Source organism: Pteronotus mesoamericanus, unplaced genomic scaffold (assembly GCF_021234165.1).
Source record: "Pteronotus mesoamericanus isolate MK-2021 breed Mesoamerican mustached bat unplaced genomic scaffold, CSHL_Meso_final scaffold_54, whole genome shotgun sequence".
NCBI lineage: Eukaryota > Metazoa > Chordata > Mammalia > Chiroptera > Mormoopidae > Pteronotus > Pteronotus mesoamericanus.
The window spans coordinates 13771780-13795799 of record NW_026555321.1 but is presented as its reverse complement, the minus strand read 5'-3'; the positions used below and the strand labels follow the sequence as shown (position 1 = coordinate 13795799).

The 24020-nt window shown below is 37.3% G+C and overlaps 1 protein-coding gene across 2 annotated transcripts in view; it reads right to left on the bottom strand.

Annotated features, from left to right (window-relative positions):
* The window catches only part of ZNF385D (zinc finger protein 385D), a 746594-nt gene that overhangs the window by 277226 nt on the left and 445348 nt on the right, over positions 1-24020 (bottom strand). The window contains exon 1 of one of the 2 annotated variants that reach the window (XM_054595114.1): positions 1230-1497. The exons of the other annotated variant lie outside the window; for it this stretch is intronic. Within the exon in view, the coding sequence (XP_054451089.1) occupies positions 1230-1251 (22 nt within the window). The 5' untranslated portion in view covers positions 1252-1497. Of the gene's footprint in view, positions 1-1229; positions 1498-24020 lie in introns of those variants that run through there. 2 annotated transcript variants of the gene reach the window in all.

Below are 24020 nucleotides of genomic sequence, written 5' to 3'. Positions count from 1 at the left end.
AGATAGTCTCTTCTAAGTCAATTTTAGTTATTTTAAGACCTCTTTTCTAATAAGGCACAAATTATAGGGAGATCAAAACTGCTGTCAAGACAACTAAAGGCATTTGGCGTTTTTAACTTGTGTTTCTTCCATACTTTCACAAATGTTTCAAAGGCTCAAGAAAACAAAGCAAAGCAAATAGTACACACAGAAATATATACGCAAGAAACTAATACTGCCCCAAATGCATTTATCTAAATATTTCTTTAATCTGAAAAATGACTCTAGACTTCATATTGAAAGGTAACCAAGAAATCACCCAGACCCTTTGCCTCTTGGAGTCCTTCCCTATTCCCTCTCCAGTGGCTGTCACAAACCTTTTAATATCAGATAGATGCCTTTAGATGATGACACCGGATGGAACTCACAGAAGGAAAGCATAACTTCAGGGAGGAAAGGATATTCAGTCCTAATCCGTGGCTGCTTATGTAGTGAATGGGGTTTTGCCTTCTCTCCTAGCAGTAAGTTGCAGCGTTACAGTGAAGATGTACAGCTCCCCGCCTGCTTACAGTGCCCAGATCTAAGCCTCAACATGTTTCTGGCAATACAGGCAGCTCAGCTGAAAACCTAAGGAAGGCTTCCACCGTGGCACCCAACTCCATTGCACAAAGATTTAGCAGCTCCGAGACCTCTGAAGGTTTAAAATAATATGCATCTTGTGCTAGGCTGCTCTGGCTAGACGGAAATTTGGGGAGGGTATGGAGGAGTGTTCCCAGCTGCTTAAGCACTGCACACCAAAGAATGTTTTTCCTTTCTGCTTCAAAATTAGGGAAAAAACCGAAATGCTTAATGAAACATTGATATTGACTAAGCTTTCAAAGCATCAGTAGTATAGGAACTTTGTTTTACATCCCATTAAGTTAGCCTATGACTTCCCACGCCGCACCATTTCTCCTTCACTTAGCCAAAAAAGCCAACTTCATGCAGACAAATCAAGGCAAAGTTTATCCACCCCCACCCATCTCTCTTCTTTTCCAACTCAAACTCATCCACGAGTAATAAACAGCCCCAACGGTAGCACAAAGGAAGCTTTGAAGGCTGCACCAGCCTGGTCCTCCAGTTGCCAAGCGGAGGTAGGTTTAATGTAAATAGAATCTCGCGGTTTAAGGATTTTTTTTTTTTAAAGGGCTTGTCTGCACCGATGAAGCGCTGGGCATTCCCAGAATTACACCATCAGAGTTAACACTCACCAAAATACATTATGTTTCTCATTAATCGGACAGCTGGAACCCCACCGCAGCGTCTTCAGCATCAGCTCGCACCCAAAGCTGACACGCAGAGCAGAGCCGTTTCATGCTACAGTCGCGGCGGAAACGTCCCCGGCGTGGAGAGCAGCGAGCGCCGAGCGTGCGTCCTCGGCGGGATGAGCGCCTCGCAGGCTGCCGTTCCCGGGCTACGATCGCCGGCGGCTGGAGCGTGCGCTCGGGCTGCCTGCTGCACTGCCCATCCTTACTGTAATCCGACTCCTCCTTGCGATGTCCTTGCCGCGCCTGTGACATCAGGACTGAGAGTACTACAAACAGACCCCCCCACCCCGCCACACCCCACCCGCGGTGAGCAGCGGCTCCAGGAGGTGCTCCGATGGCCGGCCTGGACCAACCATGACTCTCGGGAAGCTTTGACGAGCCCAGAGACCCGGAGGGGGCGGAGTGAGGGGAGCGGGAGGCTCTTAAAGAGAGAAGGGTCTCGGGATCCACACGGGGGATATTCACCGGCGTGCGGGAAGGGACGTGGTTAAGGGAAGGTATGCCATTAACGTGTAATTAGACACACTTTTATCCCGCCCCTCCCGTGAATGTCATCATCCTCGCCAAAATTTAGCCTCCCCTACCAAGTTGAAAAGGCAGTGGGAAGAGGCATTCTGTCTTGTGTGCCTGCATTCTCTTTGCCATGGGCTTGAGGGTTTCTTGTTTGTGATATTTACACCCAAGAGGAATGAAAGACTCGCAGGGCTAAAAGACTCCTAGGGAAATAGGGGCTTTTACCTAGGACTGATCAGATTCTAGAGAGCCGAAAGTTGGTGAAGAGTTATTTTTATTTATTGAGTATTATTCTGAGATAGGTGGATGAGACAAATGTAGAGAGAAATAACTGGTAATAAAAGTCTCCTCCCAGTTTCACAGGTTCACATTTGCTGCCTCCCATAGTAAATAGTAGAAAAGACTGAGGCTGAAATGATCTTTGACCCCTAAATGGAAGAGACATTTAGCCTGAAACGCAACTAAGCTTGTGTCAAAATTGCAGTCTAATCAGCAGTATAATATAGAAAAACGCACACACACTCCCATTAAATTTGCGATGAAGTCAGGAAAGGCAAAGCTTAGCAAAGCCTCTGGCTCCTCCAATGGTTTAATGAATTGCAGTTCTTACATAGAAAAGGATGTTAGAAAGAAATCCCTGAAAGCTTGCTGATTAATACTTAAATGCTCAGCATGGAAAATAAACCCACAGAGCAAGTTCAGTTTCCTAAGTACTCCCCACTTTGCAACCCAACTTACCTACTGGACCATTTCAACTTAAAAATTTCTACAAACATTTATGAAATGAATTGAAGATAAAGAACCATAGTCTATGAAAGGAAGCAATTGACTTTTCCCCCTTTTTTGCATGTATTGAGGTAACACTGGGTAACAAAATTACACAGATTTCCGGTGTACCATTCCACAACACATCATCTGTACACTATTGTGTGTTCAGCACCCCAAGCCAAGCCTCTGTTCAACACCATTTATTCCCCCGACACCCTCCTCCACCCATATATTTTAATATGAACGTTTATAAGCCATGTTAGCAAATATTTCTACATTTTAATATTAAAATATTCATGGATCTTTCCTTGAACAATTCTGTATCTGTTGGTGGACTTAAAGCATATTGTCGGAACTAGGGGGCTGAAGTTCACAACAGTTAACAGCTTGCTATACAATCTTACAAAGAAGTTTAACCCTCGGTTTCCTCTTTGTGAGAGGAACACTGTGACCAACAGCCCCTCTCACAATGAGTTATAGAGAGTTTGGTAAATGCAAATAGGTAATCATATATAAATCAGAAACATTACAGTGAGTCTTAGGATAAATCTAGCGATGTTTACTTCTTCATGTAAAGCCATTTGGATGAAGAAAATTTAAATAGTAAAGAATATTTACTTTTTGACTCCTTTCTATAAAGTTAAAAATAAAAACAATGTTATAGGAAAATACTGAAGAAAACACGTAAGTGTTTTTCGTTTTGGACAGATGGAAATCATCCAGAAGCCCAATTAATGGCCCTTCCCTCAGGCAGAAGAACCATCTGTGGTGGAGCTTATTTATGAAACTCATCAGCTGCCTTGACCTCCTACTTGGGCTAGGGGGCACTGCAGTTTAATCTTAGAATTTTTGGTCCTTTTGAGTTCCTGTAGTTAGGAGATGAAGGCATTGAGAGTGGAGTTTAAAATAGGAGATTTGAGACACTAAAGGATCGTCTTAATAATTAATAACACCCTTGCATTACCATGGCATTAGCAGTTTCAAGGTACATTCACTTATGTCATCTTTCTTACTCACTTTCTCACCGAGATATAGAAATGTGAATATTATTAATGTCACAAATGAACAATGTGAGGCTCTGAGACATTAGCAACTTTTTCAATGACATGGTCAGTAAAGAACAGTTGTCCTACTATTTGTATGTAGAATTTATGTTGCAGTCCCCAGCAGGTTTCTTTACTCAGAGAAATAAATTATAAATTTCTCATTTATAATGGCTATTGTAAATTTCTTCTCCAATTAAATTATGTCAATACATGCTATAGAAAAAAATCTGTATTGTCACAAGTATACAAGCAGAGAGTGTCTGGTGATTGACTATCCCAACTTCTGCCTGGTCTATAGGGGAGTATGCAGGGCGGGGTGGGGGGGAAGCATCTTGTGGCCTCTGAATGAGTAGGGCACCCAAGAGGCAACTATTGTTACATCTGAACAGTGGAATTCCATTCAACCAAAAAAAGGAAGATATCCTCTTTATTTAAAGATGCATAACCCTCCCCCACCCTCCAATTAAGGATTATCTGCATGCCAAGGTCTCAGATACAAACATTGCTTATCCCTGGGTGGAAAACAAATGATTTTAATTTTAACTTTACTTTTGCTATTATTTCACTAAAATTATTTGTACATCTTATATTTTAAAAAATTAAAAAATGCAACTTTTTATTTTGAAAGAGAACAACATCCAGATGATGGCATAGCTAGACATGGGGTTGTAGATGTAGCATCTGTGCCTGAGAGATGCTCCCATAGGTCAATGCAAGGACAGGACCTGGCAGCTTCCAGGGAAGGACCTGATTCACACTCCTGGCCTTTATCGGTCACTAAGGATTTAGAAGCTGGGAGATTCTGAGGAGGAAATCAGGTCATTGCTTCCCAGATAAAACTGTATTTTTCACTATCAAACCACAGGATTCCCTAAAACCAGTTACATATTTGGGGTTAAAATTTCAATAAGTACAAAATAAAAATTCTAAGTGACAAGGGAAAAATAACAGTAACATGAGAATTTCCTCTCTGCTTCAATATCCAGATAGCCACCTTTCTGGGTCCCTCCTCTAATTCAAGTCTTGCTCGAAGGTTTGCCCTGCTCTCTCTTTTCACAGTTTCAGACTGTGTTGGTCCCTCCTCTGGCATTTCCTGACCTCCTCCCTTCCCTTAGGATTCTCCATAGCAGTTACCACCATTGGACACACAACTACAGACATCTATTTATTTTGGTCACTCTTCCTTGGAATATAATCTCCTTGAGGGAAGAGATGTTTGATTGTTGTTCACTGTTGTATCTGCAGTTCTTAGAAAAGTATCTGGCACTTGTTTCTACTCAACAAATATTTCTGAAAGAATGAATGAACACAGTGAGTACAACTGGATTGTGTGTAAAACATCACACTTTTCTATGTGCCTGCCATCAATTCTTTGAGGTTGATGGTGTCTTATGCAAAGTGTTTACACAAATTAAATTTGTCCATGCTTAGCAGCAGCTGTTCCTAAATTCCATTCAATACAGATAGATGCCAGGTGGGACTGCAGGCCACAGTCTGCGAGCTTGCTGTCCTTTCAAGTTCTCATAGCTGCATGCAGTAGTAATTTAGCATTGAGTTTGCACAGCCCAGTTGTCTTGCATTACCTTCCTGGAGCCGCAGTTTCATCTCCTACCTGTATAACAACAATAAAATTTTATCCACTATTCTTGTTCCTTCTCCAGGCTTGCTCAAGATCAACGTGTTCTCCATATTAGACCCCTTATTACCTTTTTAAAGCAAACATGATCAAGTCACTCCCTTAGTAATCATCAGTGTCTCTCTATTTCACCTGCCAGGGTATAGGAGACCTTTCACAATCAGGTCCCTGATTACTCCTCCAGTTGTGGATTCTTCATCCTTCACACTCTTCACTACAGTCCTATTGCATGACTATAGTTCCCCTAAAGACTGTACTTCCCTTTGCCTGCTCTAATTACCTGGACAGTTCCTATTCAAACTTGGTTCTCTGTTTAGATATTATTTCTCTGAGGCCACTTTCCTAACCTCAGAAGTGATAAGATGCTCCTTCTACTTTTTAATATAGCAAACAACATTTTTTTTTCATATAGCACATAGCACTAGTTCCTACTCTAGTACTTAGACATAGTGTGGGAATTTCCCGGTACTTGCTTGTCTCCTATATAAAAGAGGTTGCTCTTTTCTCTCCAAGACCTAATACAAATTGGTGTATAATGAACGATTTTATTATCAACCTATTCATTCATTCATTCACTCATTCAATATTTATTGAATAAGTTCAATATCTTTTGAATGCCTCCTTTGTGTCATCCTTTGGTCTAGGAGCTGGATAAAAAGCACTGCTCAAAGGAAATGGGGAGACATGCCTGAGAGGTACCAGGAGGAACAGCAAGGCCAGTGTGCTGGAGCAGAGTAGGTACTGAAGAGTGTATAAGAGTTGATGTCAAATGGGTCACACAGAGTCTAAATCAGCAGGATTTTGTAGGCCATAGTGTAAGGACTTTGACTTTTATTCTGATTTATATAGAATGCCTTTCAAGTCACATGATTTTGCATATGTTCATAGATTCACTATGACTAATGTATGGGCAATGGACTAAAGGGAACAAGGACAGAAACAACGTGACAATTTAGGTAGCCTTTTTAATAATCTAGAAAATAATTGGTGGCTTGGGCAAGCTAGGAGCATTAAAGGTTGTAAAAAGTGGTTGGGGTCTACACATATGTCAAAGTAGATCCATTGGATTTCTGATGTGTTGGATACGCAATGAAAGAATAAAAAAGAGTAAAGGATGAAATTGCCACTAACTAATATGGAGAAGACAGTAGAAGAACATGCCTGTTTGGGGGTTAAGAGGTAGTTAATGTGGGGCATATTTAGTTTGAGATACTTATTACATATTCAGGTGGGAATGTTCCATAGCAGTTTGACTATATGGGTCTCAAGTTCAGGGGAAAATTTTGGGTTTTATATTTAAATTTTGAAGTCATCAATTTGTAGATGGTAATTAAATTCATGCGGTCAGGTGATATCTTTCAGGAAGCATAGATGGAAATGGAGAAGCAAGAGGGTTAACATTGAGCCCTAGAATATCATAAGCAAGAAGCCAAGTATGTGGGTATTTGGCGATTGGATATCTGTTGAATGCATAATAATTTGTTGAATAAATATTTGTTGACATATGAATGGCATTTTATGAAATGCTATTTATTTTAAGCCTGAGCTTTCCTCTGTCTGATATACCACCATCCACTGTAAAAACAGTTTGAAAAGGAAATGCAAGTAGTTTGTCTTATATGAGAACAAATGTTTAATTCAATTGATCTGCGTAGTGTTTCGATTAGAACTTTTTTAGATTGTGTAGGCATGACTATAAAGTCATAAATCATTTTCATTTCCAGATTCTCACTTGAAGCTTCCAATGAAATTAACATCTAGAGGCCTCAGTCTAAAAATTTAATTGCCCACAAAAAAGAGATACGCTAATATCTTGATAAAAATAAAATCCTATAAATACTATAATATTCTAAAATTCTATCTTTCTAAATTTCTATGACCTTAAAGACATCCAGTAATTCCCTTCTCTGTGGGGTCCTAACTGTTATGATAGTCAGTTAATAGGGGCTCTTTAATAATATTTAATAACTAGCATGAGAGCCTTCTTAGAATTCTTGTCTTAGAGCTGACTGTGACCTAGGCCCTAGGCATGTTTCTTCATTCAAAAAATAGTGTTAGATACTCAATAGTATTGTGAAGTACTAGTCTAGGTGCTGAAGGTACATCAATAAAATTACAGAAATCTCTGTGTACAAGGAGCTTCAGTTTAGGGGTTTCCATATTCCTACTTGTCCAGTAGGATTTGGACCCTTTTTCACCTCTCTCTGATGCAGAGGAAAGGACTTTAAACATCCTTTATCTCATTCATTCATGAGTTACAGTTTATTGCTTCTTTTCCCCCAACAGAATGGATGTGAGACATTCCCTTTTATTAGTCTAAATAGTTACATATGTAACCCCAAATTACTCAGCTAATTTATTTCCTAATAAGTCTTCCCTGGGCTTAAATATGACTCATGTGTTCCCTTAAGGACATGCCAAACATTCTTTGTATAACTCCATTACAATATTAATTAGGTTGGATTTCGATGACCAATTCAAGTTATCAATATCCCCCAAGTAGAATAAAGCCTGTTATGTAAATGTGAATCCCTTGAACGTTTTAATATATCCCAGAACACTGCAGAAATGCATGCCAAGAACCAAGAACACGGCATATTCGATTAGTGACTAGAGTATGCCACTAACATCAGACATTTAGGAAGCAGCAACCTTTGCTGTGGTTGAAGACAGGAATCAGAATTAGATGGACAAAGAAGAGACATCAAGAGTAATCTTAGGATAGAGAGAGAAATCCCAAAGCTCTGAGGAAAGGCCAGCCAGGAACTGAAGGGCTCATTAGCCATTAGGGAAGAGACAGATTAGAAATTTTGTGGGCGGAGCAGGTCAGGAGGCCAATTTGGGAGCCAAGTACCAAAGTCAAGATGGAAAATGTAGGCAGAGAGTAATTCAGGGCAAGTTAATCAAACTGCTAGCTTCTCTTACAGGTGGCATTTGCTTTGATTGATAGTACTGACTGCCTCCTAACCAGAAGCATCACAAGCTTCCTTTCAGAAGCCTTTCGGATTATCTCCCTGCTTTGCCTCCCTTTTTTCTCTTTTTCCCCAAAAGCCCTTCAGCAAGTTGTTTATATTTTATCTAGTGTTTTATAAAGTCAACTCAGGCCTATTGTTTGTAGTCCCAGACCACCTAGTTTGGTGTCTCACTCATAGGAAGTTAAATTATCATAACTGTTATCTTTGCTGGCAGGAAAAGAAAGTGGAGTAAGAGCTGCAGGAGGAGGAGGGAGGGAGGGAGGAAGAAGAAGAGAGAAGGAGATTCTGCGTAACAAGGCACTGAACTCCAATGTCTAAGCTCTTACTCTGCTCCTCAAAGCATGTGTACTATATTTAAGGAGATGAAACACATACCCAAAAATATAAGTAAAAACAGAGGCAATATAAAGTAAATGACAAGTGAGTAATCTAGGAAATGTATATAAAAGTTTGGTAAAAAATGAAAATTATGATGGCTTTCAGGCAAACTTGGAAAACAGCAGCAAAGAATTGGAACTTAAGCTTGGCCTTGTGACACTTGCCCACATTGATAAAAGGCAGTAAAAGCTGTCAAACAACATAAAACAAAGGTGGGATTGGGAGACCAAGAACAAATTAGGGTATTTAAGAGCAATTTTCATAAAAGGTTTTCATACAAAGTACATTTGGAAAGGAAAACACAGAAGCCATATTGGAAGTGATCTCACATTCCAGCTTAAAGGATTTGAATTTTATTCAACAGATAATGTAGGAAATTTTTGCTGAATGAATACATAAATGAACCTCAAAGTGCTTCCAAAGACAGAAATGTAATAATACAGCTCCAAAGATTTTTGGTGACAGAATAAGGTGAGTTAATACATCTTGTATAGCAGGTTGAAAGATCTTATACACTCCAGAGATTTCCAATTTTTCTTAAAATAAAATTCATTTATGGTTCCTGGGCAGCAATTTGAAAATCAGCCCTTTCCCCACCCAGCCTCACTACAAATGTGCTTGCAAACAAAATGGAAGAAGAAAACAGAAACATATTGAATTTCTTCTTTTGCTTTAAAAAAAAAATCCTTCAAGATAAATTGAGTACAGCTCTAGTAAATTTGGATGCTTTAGGTCATGGGCATTCCATTTTTATATGTACTGTGATAATAACTATATAGAGTGAGCAGAGAGACAATGCATCTCTGCCCCAGTGTTGCAAGAATTCGCAAAGTAATTGAAAGTGTTTCCAAGTGTGCATAATTCTATGCCTCTAGTCAAATACAGTAGATGGAAATTTGTTTGGCTTCCTCTGTCAAAATGTCTAAAACACATAAAGGAAATGTGTAAGTGAAAAACAAAATATCACAGTTTCAACATTCTTTTAATTATATTTCAATTTCAATCTTGACTTTGCTCAAACATATTAATGATCCTAAGGGCTCATCTCTGATCCTTTTGGTGGATAAAATGACTGAATGTGATTTTTTACCCTTGACTCAAAAATGTCAGTTCTGGAAATCTACAGTATTTGTCACCATGAATACCATTTAACTGAAGCAGTACCCAAAGGAACGCTGCACAGCCACACGTGAATACAACTGGAGGAACTTAATTAATCTTGCTGTCACTTTCATGATGCTTTTCATTAGTTTTGCTGCTATCTGATCAACTGGCCTTCTTCATATGGGAAATGCTGCCCACAGCCTCTTGTAAAAGCGTTTTCAAAAGGTAAACAAAGACTCACCTTTGTGGTAGGGAGCTTTAATGCAGATGGACATTATCACTGCTACTCTAATATGGAGACAACCTTCACATTTCATATTTAAGATTATAAAAGCATTAAAAAAAATTTACTGTGTCCCCAACTAAGAAAGTGCTTTAAAACCTATACACATATTATGTATTTGAAGTAAAAGGTCACATTTTTCTTTTTCTTTTTTTTCATGAATACTGATGCTTAGTATACTATCAGGAACTAAACTGACTAAATGTAAAATTTAATTCATAAGAAAGCTAGACTTTTTCACTGACTACGAGAAAATAAATTAGATTAAAAGGTGGGTTTAACTGATAGAATAAAGCAAGTGATAATTCAATGATAGCATCATCCTTCTTTGAGTCACATTTTTGAAAAAATTGTTTAATATATATGTAAAGTATAATTTTATTAACATGCATTCTCTTTTGCATTGTTTTTCAATGCTGACCACAGTTTAATTTACTTAAAATTGGAGAGATTTTACAAAATATAGTCACATTTTGATGACAGTTGACTATTGCACAACACAGGGGTTGGGGTGTCAACCCCCTGCGCAGATAAAAACCCATGTATAACTTTTAACTCCCCCAAAACTTAACTACTAAGAGCCTACTATTGACTAGCAGCCTTACCTATAACATAAGTAGTCAGTTAACACATCTTTTGTATATGTATTATATTACATACTATATTCTTACAATAAAGTAAGATAGAGGAAATAAAATGTTAAGAAAATCATAAGGAAGAGAGAATACAATCACAGTATTTTTGGGAAAAAAACATCTGTGCATGAGTAGACCCACACAGTTCAAATCCATGTTGTTCAAATGTAACTGTATATGAAAATAAATTCATGCCTATCAGATGGCAATGGAAAACTAGAAAAGGAACTCACTGATAGTTCAACCTATGTGGTGGGCTCTGATGGAGAAATACAAGAAAGTAATGTAGGCTCTTTACTCATGTGCAGAAGCCAGCCTCCAAAACAGCCCCCAGTGGTTCCTGCTTCCTAGTAGTCATACTTTTATGTAGTCCCTTCCCATTTTGAAGAGGGATAACCTATGTAACCAACAGGATAATGTTGAAATGCCCAAGTGTAACTTTCAAGATTAGCTTGTAAAAGGCAAAGTGGCTTATTTTTCTCTGTCTTGGATCGATACTCTAGGGGAAGGCAGGAGCCTGCTCTGAGGGCACTCAGGAAACCCTATAAGGAAGCACACATGAGTAGGAACTGAGACTTGGTGAACATTCAGCATCAAATTGCCAGGCATGTGAGTAAGCCCTCTTGGAAGTGCATCTTTCAACTTGGGTCAAGCCTTCAGATATCTGTAGCCATGACCAACATTTTATTCAATAAATAAAAATCCTGAGAGACCCCAAGTCAGAACCAGCTAACAGAGCAACTCCTAAATTCCAGATTCACAATAACTGTGTAAGATGCCAAATATTATTTGTTGTATTAAGCTTCTAAGTTTGGGATAGTTTTTTTAAGCACACTAATAAATAACTAATACACTAAGGAACTTCACGGTCTACTTGTAACAAACACCTGTATAATAATAATAAAAATTATCAAAATGTGATCTAGAATGCAGGTGAGATAGACATAAAGCCTCAAGAATGTCATATATCTCTTTGGGTCTTGGTTCTTAATCCATTGAATGCTAGTGTGGAAATAAGTGTGATCAATAATGCAAGAACCTACAAACATCAAAGAAGTAAACTCAGATGTATAATGTTTACAGAATTTTGCGGGTTTAAAGAGTATGTCATCTACCAAGGGCATGCTTGTGACTTAGCTTCAATTAATAGTACACCATGAAGAACTGCAGACTCAATGCTGTCAGATTCTTCCATTTTTTTTTTTTTTTAGCTTTTACTTTCTATGACTAGAACATTACCTATTTGGTAAAACTTCCATATAACTTCGAAGCTATGGTGCTTTCACACTATGATTAAAATATTTTGTTTTTTCACTTTTTTTGCATTTTTCCAATCTTTTCAAGATTGTATGCAAGGATTTCTGTTACTTTATTCAGCAGCTCCACCCCTCCTTCCCTTCCTTCACCATCTGTACCCTCTCCCTTTAGCTTACTATGAAACTTCTACCATTCGTCTACCAACACAGATTCCTCTCTTGAGGGTCTACTTACATGGCACCTTCTCTAGGAGATTTTTCTTGATTGCCATGGTCATGATTAGTGACTACTGCTTTTCTTATGTCTCAAGGCGTCTTTATCCCATGCGTTCTACTAGGTATATCTCCCTGTTGTTAATGTGCAATTTCATAGGCAAAATTAATATGTCTCATTTATTTTATTCCCATGGTTGGAGATGAGGGTCAGATTTACACAAACAGTGCCTATCTGCACTGTCCAGTCTCCCTGAAATGACAGACATGTTGCTCAGCCCCTAGGAGTGCTATAGATAGCTTTCAACTTCCAGGACCTTTAGTTATTGTTTTAGTTGCTGGAAGCTGCCTCACCAAACTTCCCGGCCTTTGTGGTGGACCATATCAAGTTACCAACATAGGGGTAAGAAAATTAGGGCATTCAAGCTCTGGATTATCCAACCCTGGCTGTCTTTGGACCTACAGAACAGCTTAACTTCTTCTCCCCCTCCAATTCCTCTTCCTCGCCTCACAGTGCTGAACCACAGGGACCCCTAATACATGCTCTACAGGCCAACCTTCACCTGAGTCTGTTTCTTGAAGAACCCATCCTGTGACACTGTCATCGAGTAATTTCTCAGTAAATGCTTCGTGGTGTAAATTTGGGCCCCAGAATTTACTGACAAACAAGACTAATTTCCCAAAGAAGAAAGTATGGCTTTTCCCCAGAAGCCCTTGAAATTGCTGGGTAACTTAGAAAGAAAGCCCATTTATTCTCCAGAGACTTGTTGATTTTGGAATTAATGTAAAGAAAGTAAAGCCCAGAATTTAAATAAATGCCTTGTTCCTTGTACTCTATCTGAGTAATGGCGATGGCTCAGAACTGTCAGGTTTGCCAGGAGATATTCAATCATGAGGTGCTCCTCTTTCTCTTCAACAGAGGTAATCACTCAGCATTTTTATCTTTTCTAGAAAGTGTCATTGCTTTGAAAAGACAATAAAAGTCTCACAAGAGTTTCTATGTAATGGAAAGCTTTCTCTTCACCTTCAAGGAAAAAACTAGAGGGAAAAAAGACCTTAATTAATTTGAGCCTAAAGAAATATTTCAGCTTTGGTGAGCTCCCATAATTTTCAAGTATAAAATTTCTTGGGAAATCTTATTAAGAAAAGAAAAGAAAAAAACAAAACCTTATAGACACAGACAAACATATGGTGATTACCAGAGGAAGAGATGGCTGGGGGAAGGTAGGAGAGGGTAAAGAAGGAATAAGCAGTGATGGAAGGAGACTTGATGAGGGGTGGTGAACACATAATAGAATATACAAATGACATATTATAGAATTGTACACCTACAACCTATATATTTTATTAACCAATGTCCTCCCAATAAATTCAATAAAAGTTAAAAAAGAAAAATAAAAAAGAAAAGGTTAAAAGAATAAATAAATTAAAAATAATAAAAATAAAATTTCTTGGGAAATCCTTTGAAATTGAGTAATTGATGTGTTCTTTAGTGTCTATACTATATAACACATATCTTTTAAAATTAAATTGTTTTAGTTACATAACCAAACCATCCTTTCTGGAGGAAAAACAAAAATAACCAAGCTTTGCTTTGGAAATGTCTGTGATGTAGAGATATATGTGAAGAGTCTACCCTAAATAAACTAACAACATTAAGCTCCTTTTAACCTCTGACTACATGTTACTAACAACAGAGCATGAACTAAAACCAAGTGGTTTATCATCTAATTTCAAATCAAAGCTTAATCTAGAAGTCATTTTTCATTTTTCCCTAATTTAACAAATATTTACTGAGCGCCCATTTGTCAAACCTTTTTGGGGGGCTAGGGATAGATGAGCAATTAAGATAGATATTGTTCTTGGCTTTATGGAACTTATAGCTTTTCAGAGAATGGAGGATTGTAATTAAAGGTGAATCAATGGCTGCAATTATCTGTTGAGATTCAGAGAGGAAGAAAAAAGTGGGCCGTCAGGGAGGTTAGAGAAGGACTTTTGAGAATGTGACATCTAAGCTGAAGGGTAAGTATAATTTAAAACTAAACAGATACACATATGGGAAGAGTATCCCAAGCATTAACAGTGTGGGCAAGGGCCAAAGGCCCAGAAAAAAAAGGAGTACGGGACAAGGACTAAGAGATGTTCAATCAGGAGGGGCAGAGGAAGGTGGTACAGATGAGGAAGGACAGGCAGCTTGAAGTCATTCATGAACCTGCAACAAGGATTTAAAATACCACAAAAGGCTCCATCAGGAAAGTGATGGACTGCATAGTTATAGATTTAGAAGGTAACAGAGGAGTTAATTAGTAAGTTTTCTGTGAAAAGAATGCTCTCATACAACCATGTAACTTTGAGATAAGCATATGCAGTAATGCTGTAAATATCTGGTATAAGCCACAGTTTTCCTGGCTCCAGTTTTCTGTCTCCATGCCATTCAATAAAACATAGCAGGCAAGGAAAAAAAAAGTGTCTTGCATGGTTGGACTTGTCTAGTTGAAAATCACCAACTCCACCAGTTTATGGGTAAAACAGCTTTTTTAGCTGTCATGGGAGCTGAGCATTGAATACAAGAATGAAAATTGAACAGCTGATTGTTTGACAATGACTCAGATTAGCCTTCAAATGTGGGGATCAGTATGCTGGCTAGATTGAATTCTGTGCCTCACACATATTGGCACAGAAATATAGATAGGTAGGGAGGTAGGTAGATTGATAGATAGATGGGTGATTAGATAGAGAATATATATTATCTATATCTATATATGGATCACAGAAGAAAATAAGGTGACTCCACTGAGTCATATACCATAAGTTTGTAGGTTTATATGCAAGTTGTGGTATAATTTTACATTTCTGGCTTCCAAGCCCATTTAAACAATTTTTTTTTCACTTCTCTCCTGCCTACAAATTTCCTAAATAACTTCTGCCAAATTATGAGTGGCCCTGTTTTTGAAGATCCTCAAGCACTGAGGAGTATTCTTAGACTGTCATTACCTTTAGTTGCCTCAAGGAAACAAAGTCCTATATATTTTCAGTGGCTAAAAATGTCTTGTTTCTTCTCTGAAGTTTCAAAAACTAAATATCTTTCTAATCTCAGTAATATTTTCACAAAATAAGTTGGCTATTGCATTAAAAGCAAATATTTCCAAAAGGTTGTGTTTATGTATAACATGCACACACTATATAATGTATGTGAGATTTCACTCCTACTTTTCTAGAGACATAAGTACATCAATCTCATTGAGAAATATAGGAAACTTCGACATATTTCAGGGTGGCTGCCAAGCCATCTTCCTCTCTGGGGAAATTCCTTTTCCAAATGAAATATGCAGGCCTTACTCACCCCTTGACATGACTGATTTGATTAGGGTGGCCTCTGAATAGTAGTTTCTGAGGCCTATGACTTATATAACCTAGCTTGAAAAGATGAACTAAGACAATCATGTTTGTTCTCAAAAACATAAACTAAGAGATGAGGAAGGAACTTCTCAATTGAAGATGGGCCATGGAAGTAGGAGGTCATATAGATTCAAGTCTTATAGATTCATGAACAAAATGGATTAGCCCAGGGAAGTAGAAAAGAAGGGCAAAGATAGAGACAAAGAAAGAGTGTACATACTGGATGCTGGATGTAGAGAGAGGCACATTTTGATAGGTAGGCTTTGGTTATTCAATCGTTGCTTTTCACATGCACCTTTCCAATAATGTCATTTTTCCCCTTGAAGCAAGTTTAATTAGTCTCTAGGCTTTGAATAATATCTTTCATTACACCCTCAGCTAATTGGTAGAGACTGGGTAGACTGACACTAGGAGGAGTCATGGTCAAGTAGTGTGTACCAGACTTTCGACCACTTCTAAACAAGAGAACACAAGGTGGCAGCACTGTGAAGCAGGGAAAGATGGGAGTCGATAAAAAACAGAGGAGTCAGCCATGGTGGTTTGGGGGTGGGGGGAAATGCAGGGCATTCAGGAAGTGAACTAAGCGTAGTTACAAGATAAAGAATAATGGTTTCTACAAGAAAAAATAATCATTTCTAGCTATCCAGATCAAAGATGTTCTTTTCTGACCTTTATTTTTTACTAACATTGTGTACATGTTAGCAATAATAGAAAAGATTTTTTGACTCTTAGTGTTGATACTCAGCCTGTTTTCATTATGTTTTTATTATTTTTCCTACTAATCAAAACTCTTTTATTAATAGACTGATGAAGAACATTGACTTTTGTCAGCTAGATGATTTCCTATCTGTTTTGGGTGAGGGGCATACTTACTGAAATGTTAGAACCCCAAACCATGACTTTGGTCCTAGTAGTGAGGCTCTGTCAGCATACTTTTAAGAGATGAGATTGTGTTTTAGAGAGGAGTAGGAATGTGGCATATTATTGGCCATAAGTAGCATGGATTCATTGATTCTCTCCTTTATCACATTTTCTGGTAGTTTACAACAGATCTTCTATAAGATGCAAATCTCAGGGGAGATCTTTCAGAATGATAAGGAAAGTTTTATTAAACCATTATAGAAAGTCAGTTATGGGACAGAGGATAACAGCGAAATAATAGTAAGAACAAGAGTAGGTTAGAATAGATGAAATTTAAAAGAAGGTATATTAGATGGAGTAAAGTAGGATGAAAGGATATAATGAATTAGGAGACAGGATAAAGAAGTAGAGATCCCTGAAGTCAAGAGCATATAGTTAAAATTGTATGTGCTAGAAAAATCATTTGCAGTTGAGCCAATGTACTTGAAAGGATTTGTGGTATGGGTAAAGAGGGCAGCCATATGGGGTTTTATTAATATAAATCTTACCTAATCCATACTTGATTCAAGTAGTGGTCTTAATGACCATATAGAATGTAACTATCAAATATGAGATCTTTTTCATCCCAATCTTTTCTTTTTGCTCATGAAAAGTGGCTAAAGAAAGTATGTACAAACCCCTCAACACACACAGGCATACCCCAGCTATATCTCTCTAAGCCTAATTGAAACAGAATTTGATCGCAAAGATTATCAGTTGAGTCTTACAGAAATTACAGTTCTTAGAGAAATACTAAGACAGCATGAGACAGCCACCTTTGCTCAAGACTAAACCTAAACATTTTTTAGGTTTGCATTATTAGCATACAAAATATATTTCTCTTTTTAGCTCGACTCCCTCTTGTGTCTGACAAATGTTACCATTTTTTACCTCCAAACTTAGATACCATTTCTTCCAGTTTTGCATGACTATGCTGCTAAACCTCCTATGTGTTTTCTCAGCACAGTCTCCTTAGTGATAATACATTTGTTGTAAGTGCCTTAATACTTGCCTGTTTCTTCACAAGACCGTACGATCCTTGAAGGCAGGTGCCGTGGTGAGTTCACCACTGTATCTCCAGGGTCTAATGTGTAATTCACAGTAAGTACCCCAAACATACTTGTTAAGTGGATGCGTGGATGAATGGATGATGAATGGAAAGAGAGTTGGGTGGGGTATGGGATGGGGGAGAGAGAGGAGGATGGGAGTATATAAAGTGAGAGTTGTAAATATTTTGATAATGGACAAATATGACCTTTGTTTTAGAGTATTTTGGTAATTAAAGAAGTAGGCTCTCTTTATAATGCTAGGTTAAAGCACAAAAATGCATATGATAGCTTTATATTATTATGAATACCCATCACATAGCCACTACTAGGCAACAATTAAGTCTAGTCATATTCCTACATCATTACAATTTGTTGTCACTACCTACATAATTATATTCTAAGTCCAAGGGAATTTTACAAATGTGTGCTTCTCTCTCATTTAAAGGGAGGTGTCTTAGTGGGATATGGAAACAGATGAATGCAAAAAATGAGAGAATCCCCAAGATCCTTCATGCCATGTGATCTATGCCTGCACTCTTGTATGTGCAAAGATGAAAAATTGCCTTGAAGTTAGAGTAATGACCTATTTTATAACCAGAATGAAGTATTTAAAAAGGATTAATACACTATAAGTAAATATACAAAAAAGGAAGTGATAATTAATGAGAATGTATTCTTAAACTTAAGTATTACATTTTTTTTTGCTAGGTTCTATTCCTCTTTATTTCTATTTAAAGAATCAGAATCAACAGGTTTTCCCATGCCAGGAAAGGTTACCTGAAGGAATGAAACTCTAAAGAAACTCTTCCTTGACTATTTTTTCCTCAAGGAAGAGGTAAGTCCTTACATCTATCTCCATCAATTTTAATCTAAACACAATTCTCTTGAAACTTTGCAGTGTGTGGTACATCTTGGCTTGTATGTCCTTTTCCTTCACTGGGCTGTGCATTCCCTATGAACAGAGTATGTATCTCTATATTTATCTTACTCGTTGTCTGTGCTTCCAGCACCCACAATAGTGTCTGATACATAGTGAACCCTCAATAGATGTTTGTTAAATGAATGACTACAAGAGGAATGAGTTACCATTGATCATATGAATGAGAATATGTATATTTTCTCTGATTAATCTCTGGAAAAAATGGTAATATATTTTTTAGAATGGAATTTTGCCATGAGAATTTGCTTTGTTGTTTTGCTTTGTTTATACAAAAAAATATTTATTGTTTTAAGATGGGAAAGCTCTTTTTCCAATGGCATATGCCACAGTCCCCTAAGAATTTCTCCCTCCCTTAATATCACTTAATCTGAAGAACAGAAATATTAGCTAGATGATTGGTTGTTCTTAGGAAACGTAACACCAGATCAAAGAGAGATAGAAAGGCAAAGGTTTATCTGTCACATTTTCACATTTTCTGGTAGTTTACAACAGATCTTCTATAAGATGCAAATCTCAGGGTGCATGGGGAGGGGCTCAGCAAAATGCATATATATATTCTTGATGTTTATGTCATTAGAGTTTAACATCCCACTCATCTGGACAGTATAGGACTGACACTGCCAAGGTTCAGGTACTTGTTTATTATTATTTAACCACAAAAGACCTATGAAACTCCTTTATTCCCAAACCTGGTTTTACAGTGTTCCACTGAAGAAATTCTATACATCTTAATTATGGTAGTGCTTCCATAGGGTACATTTGTCAAACTAATCAAACTTTAAACTCAAGAACTGTGTTTTTTATTAAGTGTAAATATATTAAAAATAGCAATGGAAAAAATAAATGTTAAAAACACACACAGATACACGCAAAGGAACTGGATTGGGTAAACATAAAGTTGAAAGTTAGAGATAGACACAAAATAGGGTCAGGAAATTTTTTAAAAATCAAAATAAATCTTAAATGTCCAACAGGTTTGAATGAATTGTGTTACATCAGAAACCATGGTCTTCTTGGGTTTGCTGACAGGCAAAACATTGTAGCAGAAAGGGTGTAAATTTAAAGTAATTCTAAAGTAGGATTAAATCAAGCACTGACACTCAGAAGTTGTGTGACCTTATGAGAGTTACTTAACCTTCTGAAATTTCATCATCTGTAAAACAGGGATAATAGTCCTACTTTGTTTTGTTGGTTTTGAACCATTGGTTCATATAAGTGCTTAATAAATAGCTGCTATCATCATTATTATCCATCATTTGATGACATAATGTTAATTTCTGTATATTTTAAATAGTTATTTAAAAAGAAATTTACTATTTTGTGCCTTCATATCTGGTATCTTCAAGCTTCACCAATAGTCTCCTTCCCGATGTGGGCTGCTCCGCTAAAATCAGGGGTCAGATAGAAGGAACACCTTTAAAAGAGAGGCCATGCAACACTGTGACGGAAGCAGAAAGGAGAAAGTAGGAGGAAGAGTCTCAATTCCATGGTCTCACAAAGCTCAAAAACTAGTTAAAGAGAGAACAGTTCCCAGAAAGGATAGTATGGTAGGTACAGGGATGGTTAATTTGGGAAATATTGAAGACATTTTGCTGACTAATTGGAGAGATTATTATGGATGGTGCTGGGGTCTGATGAGGGAGTGAATGTGATTAAGAATAACTTAAGGTTTTGACTTTTCCAAATCGGTGCCTGTCATTGATATGGGAACTTAGGGAACTTTAAAGATGCCTAGAGTATGTGGGAGGGGAAGGTGGGAGAGTTAACAAATTTGGATGAGGTCTTTGTCCTTTCTTGGAAACAAGGAAAGGGAAATGACATAGGCAGTTGAACAAAGGATCTGAAACTGAAAAATCAGATCTAGGCCAGTAGTTTGCTGATGTTGGTAAATGCTTAACAAATGGTTCTTCAGGGAAAGAAAGCCCCGGTTTGTAGCTTTTGCTACACATTATAAATGCAACCAACATAGCTTTGGAAGACATGTGCACAGTTGGCTCTTGCAAAGAAGTACAACTCAGCTCCATCACATAAGGGATGATTCAAGAAACAGGACATAGTCAAAAGTATAAAATATTCATGGAAGGTTGAGTCAAGTCCCCTGGATGAGGTTTGCCTTTTGCATATCTTTTGCTTCTATTTAACATCTGTTTCCTTTTTTATAACTCTTTCATGCAAGGTTACATAATATTTACAAGAAGAACTGGCATCTGCTTCGTAAAGCAACGAAGAGCTTTCATTGTCCACACCTACAACACCTGCTGCTTCCCAAGGTCCTCGGAAGGCTACAATAAATAAAGAATAATTTCTCCTTACAAAAAAAGGTGGGGGATGTACAAAAAAAAAAGTGACACAAACTGCTTTTATGGCTCTATTATCCCAAAAGCAGTCTAAACTCTAAATGAACCTAAGTGTACCTATCTGAAGTTAAACTCTCTCTGGCTATTTCCTTCAGCAAATAGGGTCCTGTATGTTATCTAATTTCCAAACTTAAATCTTCTATAATTTTATCATGACTGTTTTGGTTATTTGTGCAGCTCTTCTTCCTTTATATATGTTTATTATTTTTGTATCCCCAGAAATTAAATTTTTATACTGAAATACTTATGTTTTTTTAAAAAATTGTAATAGTATCTTTTATTTATCTGATTTACCTGAAATGTTATTTCAATATGTAATCAATATAAAAAAACTTTTATTAGGAATATTTTGCTACCAACTCTGAAATCCAGTGTGCATTTCACATTTATAGCATATCCCCATTTGGACCAGCCACATTTCAAATGCTCGATAGCTACATGTGTCTGATGGCTCCCATATTGGGCAACATAAGTCTAGATGGGATATGGACAAAAAAGTAACGAAGCTAATATATATAATAATTAAACAGAGTGATTTATGCCTCTAAAGAAAAACAAAGGCCTCAAGAGGAGAATCACTGCTGAGCATGGAAGGAATACTTTAGAGGAGCTGGCCTCCCTAAAGCAGTGAGTGTTGAATTCTCAGTTTCACCAAATGTAAATTAGAAGAGAAATTGCATTTTTAATGACAGGAAAATAATTATTTTCTTAATGATAGAAGGATATGATTCTAGAGTACATTTCGGATTATCTAAGTTAAAAATAGTATACATTTCTTTCTAAATCTCATTTTTAAAAATAACACCTTTTCCTAAATGTAAAATTATGAAATGTTCCTGTAAAAGAATTTGGAAAATTCAGAAACAAAATAAGGAAGAAAATAAGAACTCGTAACCCCATACACAAACATTTTAATAATATTTTCTTTCAGACAGTAAACTATATATTCATGATGATATATATTGCTTACATAGTAAATATTTTACAGTATTCCTTTGTTATAAAATCTTAATATTATGCCATCATCTTCCCCATGTCATTAAAATTCTATAAAATATAACCTTAATTGTTGAACAATATCCTCTGAGTGTACCATATGTATTTAAGCATTGTTCTATTTTTGGACACTTAGATGCTTTCCAAGTTTTCATTAGTATTAATGGAATGGCAATGGACATCTCCTTCCATTACTTTTTGTGCTTATTACCCATTGCTTCCTTGGATAATGTCCTAGAAATGCAATTACTAGGTTAAAGGGGAAAATTGATGCAAAGAATTTTGTTACAGTCCTCGATTGTGCACTCAAACTAATTGTACCAATTTACAATCACATCAGCACTATATGTGTCTTTTTTCAGTCCATCACCAGCATTGAATATTGCCATTAAGAAAAGGAATGTGTCAATGTGTGTGTGTGCATCCTATTTGATAAGCAATGACTGGCATTGTTGTTATTTGCATTTATTTTTCTTTTATTAATAGGTGAACATTTTTATAGGAGAAATTTTTGTGTTTGTGTGAATTTCTCTTTATACCCTTTTGCTCATTTTTTTTTCTTTTGGTGTTTAACGTTTTATTTTACCCAAAGAATTTGATGAAATTTAGAAGTAACTATAATAATAAACTTTATTTGAGCTTCTGGAAGTATAATTTCTAAATAGCATTAGCAATTACCGTAACAGGGAAAATAAAGCTAAATTATGAAAGTGATGTTTACTAATCATAATTACATGAAGCAAAAGAAACATTATCCTTTAGAGCTATTAGGCATCCATGAGAAACACAACATTTGCTGCACCTTTGGGCAGATACTGAAGGTATCTTCTTCTGTCCATGGATGCAGTTGGATTTTAGAGTGAAAATTAGATTCAGAAGGGTCCTCATTTTCCTTCTCATCACTGCTGAACTGTGCTGCAGAGGATTCCTCGCAAACATGTGCTGTGGACTTTAGATATGATTTTCTAATTTTCCATTGGCCCCCAAACATGCTTCTTCCTTGGCCTTTTCACCACCTGGGATCATGTTGCCAATAGTGTCTTTGGGACAAATTTGAATTCATCCGGCTTGAATTGAATTATATTACGTATACTAGAATATGTCCCTAGTAAACTTTGAGGTAGCAGCTTCTGCACGCAATTGCAATGTCCAGTTTTGTTTAAAATATTTGCATTTTGATAAATCCACTCTGACACCAAACACTTTTTTGATTTTTGTCAGGAACTCATTTCCATCACATCTGTCTGAACTTACTTTTTGTAAAAAGTAAATATTTAAAAAGTTTTGCATAAGTTCCTTTCCTCTACCCTGCATCCTTTCCAAATGCCTCTCTCTTTACCCAGCTGGGGCAGGATAGTAAGAGGAGATGAACAAAGCATCATTTTTACAGGTTGTCCTAGCATCATGGAAATTGACAAACAGTAATCAAGTTCTGAATAGAGTATCCTTAGTGCAAAGAGAAGAAATGCTCACACTGGGAAGAGGAACCATTTGGCTCACTAAATGGACTCTACACTTGGGATTATATAACATCGTAAGGTGACTCATACAGATCTCCCTTCCACTGTAGATGGCACCATTGGCCCCAAATTTTTGCCCCTAACTGTACCATTTGCCAGGTAACTTTGTAATTCCCTCCTCTAGTGGGCATTTATTTCAACCCCTGCCTTATTTTGAGCTTGGCTTTGTGACCACTGTGGATGACTAGAATGAGATATGCCATATCTGAGCCCAGTTCTCTTACACCTCCAGTTTCCCCATAAGAAGAACCTCCCTTGGCAAGCTACAGTTCCAAGGAGGATGAGAAACATGAGGAACAGAGACAACTCAGCTAGCCTGAAACCTGCAGAGAGAGGCAGCACTGCCCAGGGATCACGGCAGGAAGCAAACCCATGCAGTTGAGCCAAGCGTAGATCAGCTGAACCCTGGCCCGCATGCAGTGAGGTTCCAAGAAGAACGACCATAAGTAATTGCTGTTTTTTTTTTATAATTTATTTACTTTGCTGTTTTAATTCAATGAGTTCTGGGATGGTTTGTTAAATACCAATAACAAACTAACATAATATCTTAGAAGTTTACAACTTACAACTTAGATATTCAATGCAAAAAATGAAAACTTCCTTAGTTGCAAAGAAAGCCAGTCAGTGCCCCTCATTTAGGAATGGTGATGTTTAATTTTCTCAGGTTCTTGTCTGCAGCTCCTGAGATGTGCCTCTTACTGGAAGCATAGGGGCATCTAAAGTAACATTTCTCACAAACCCCCTTTTCCCCCTCCTCAGCATACCT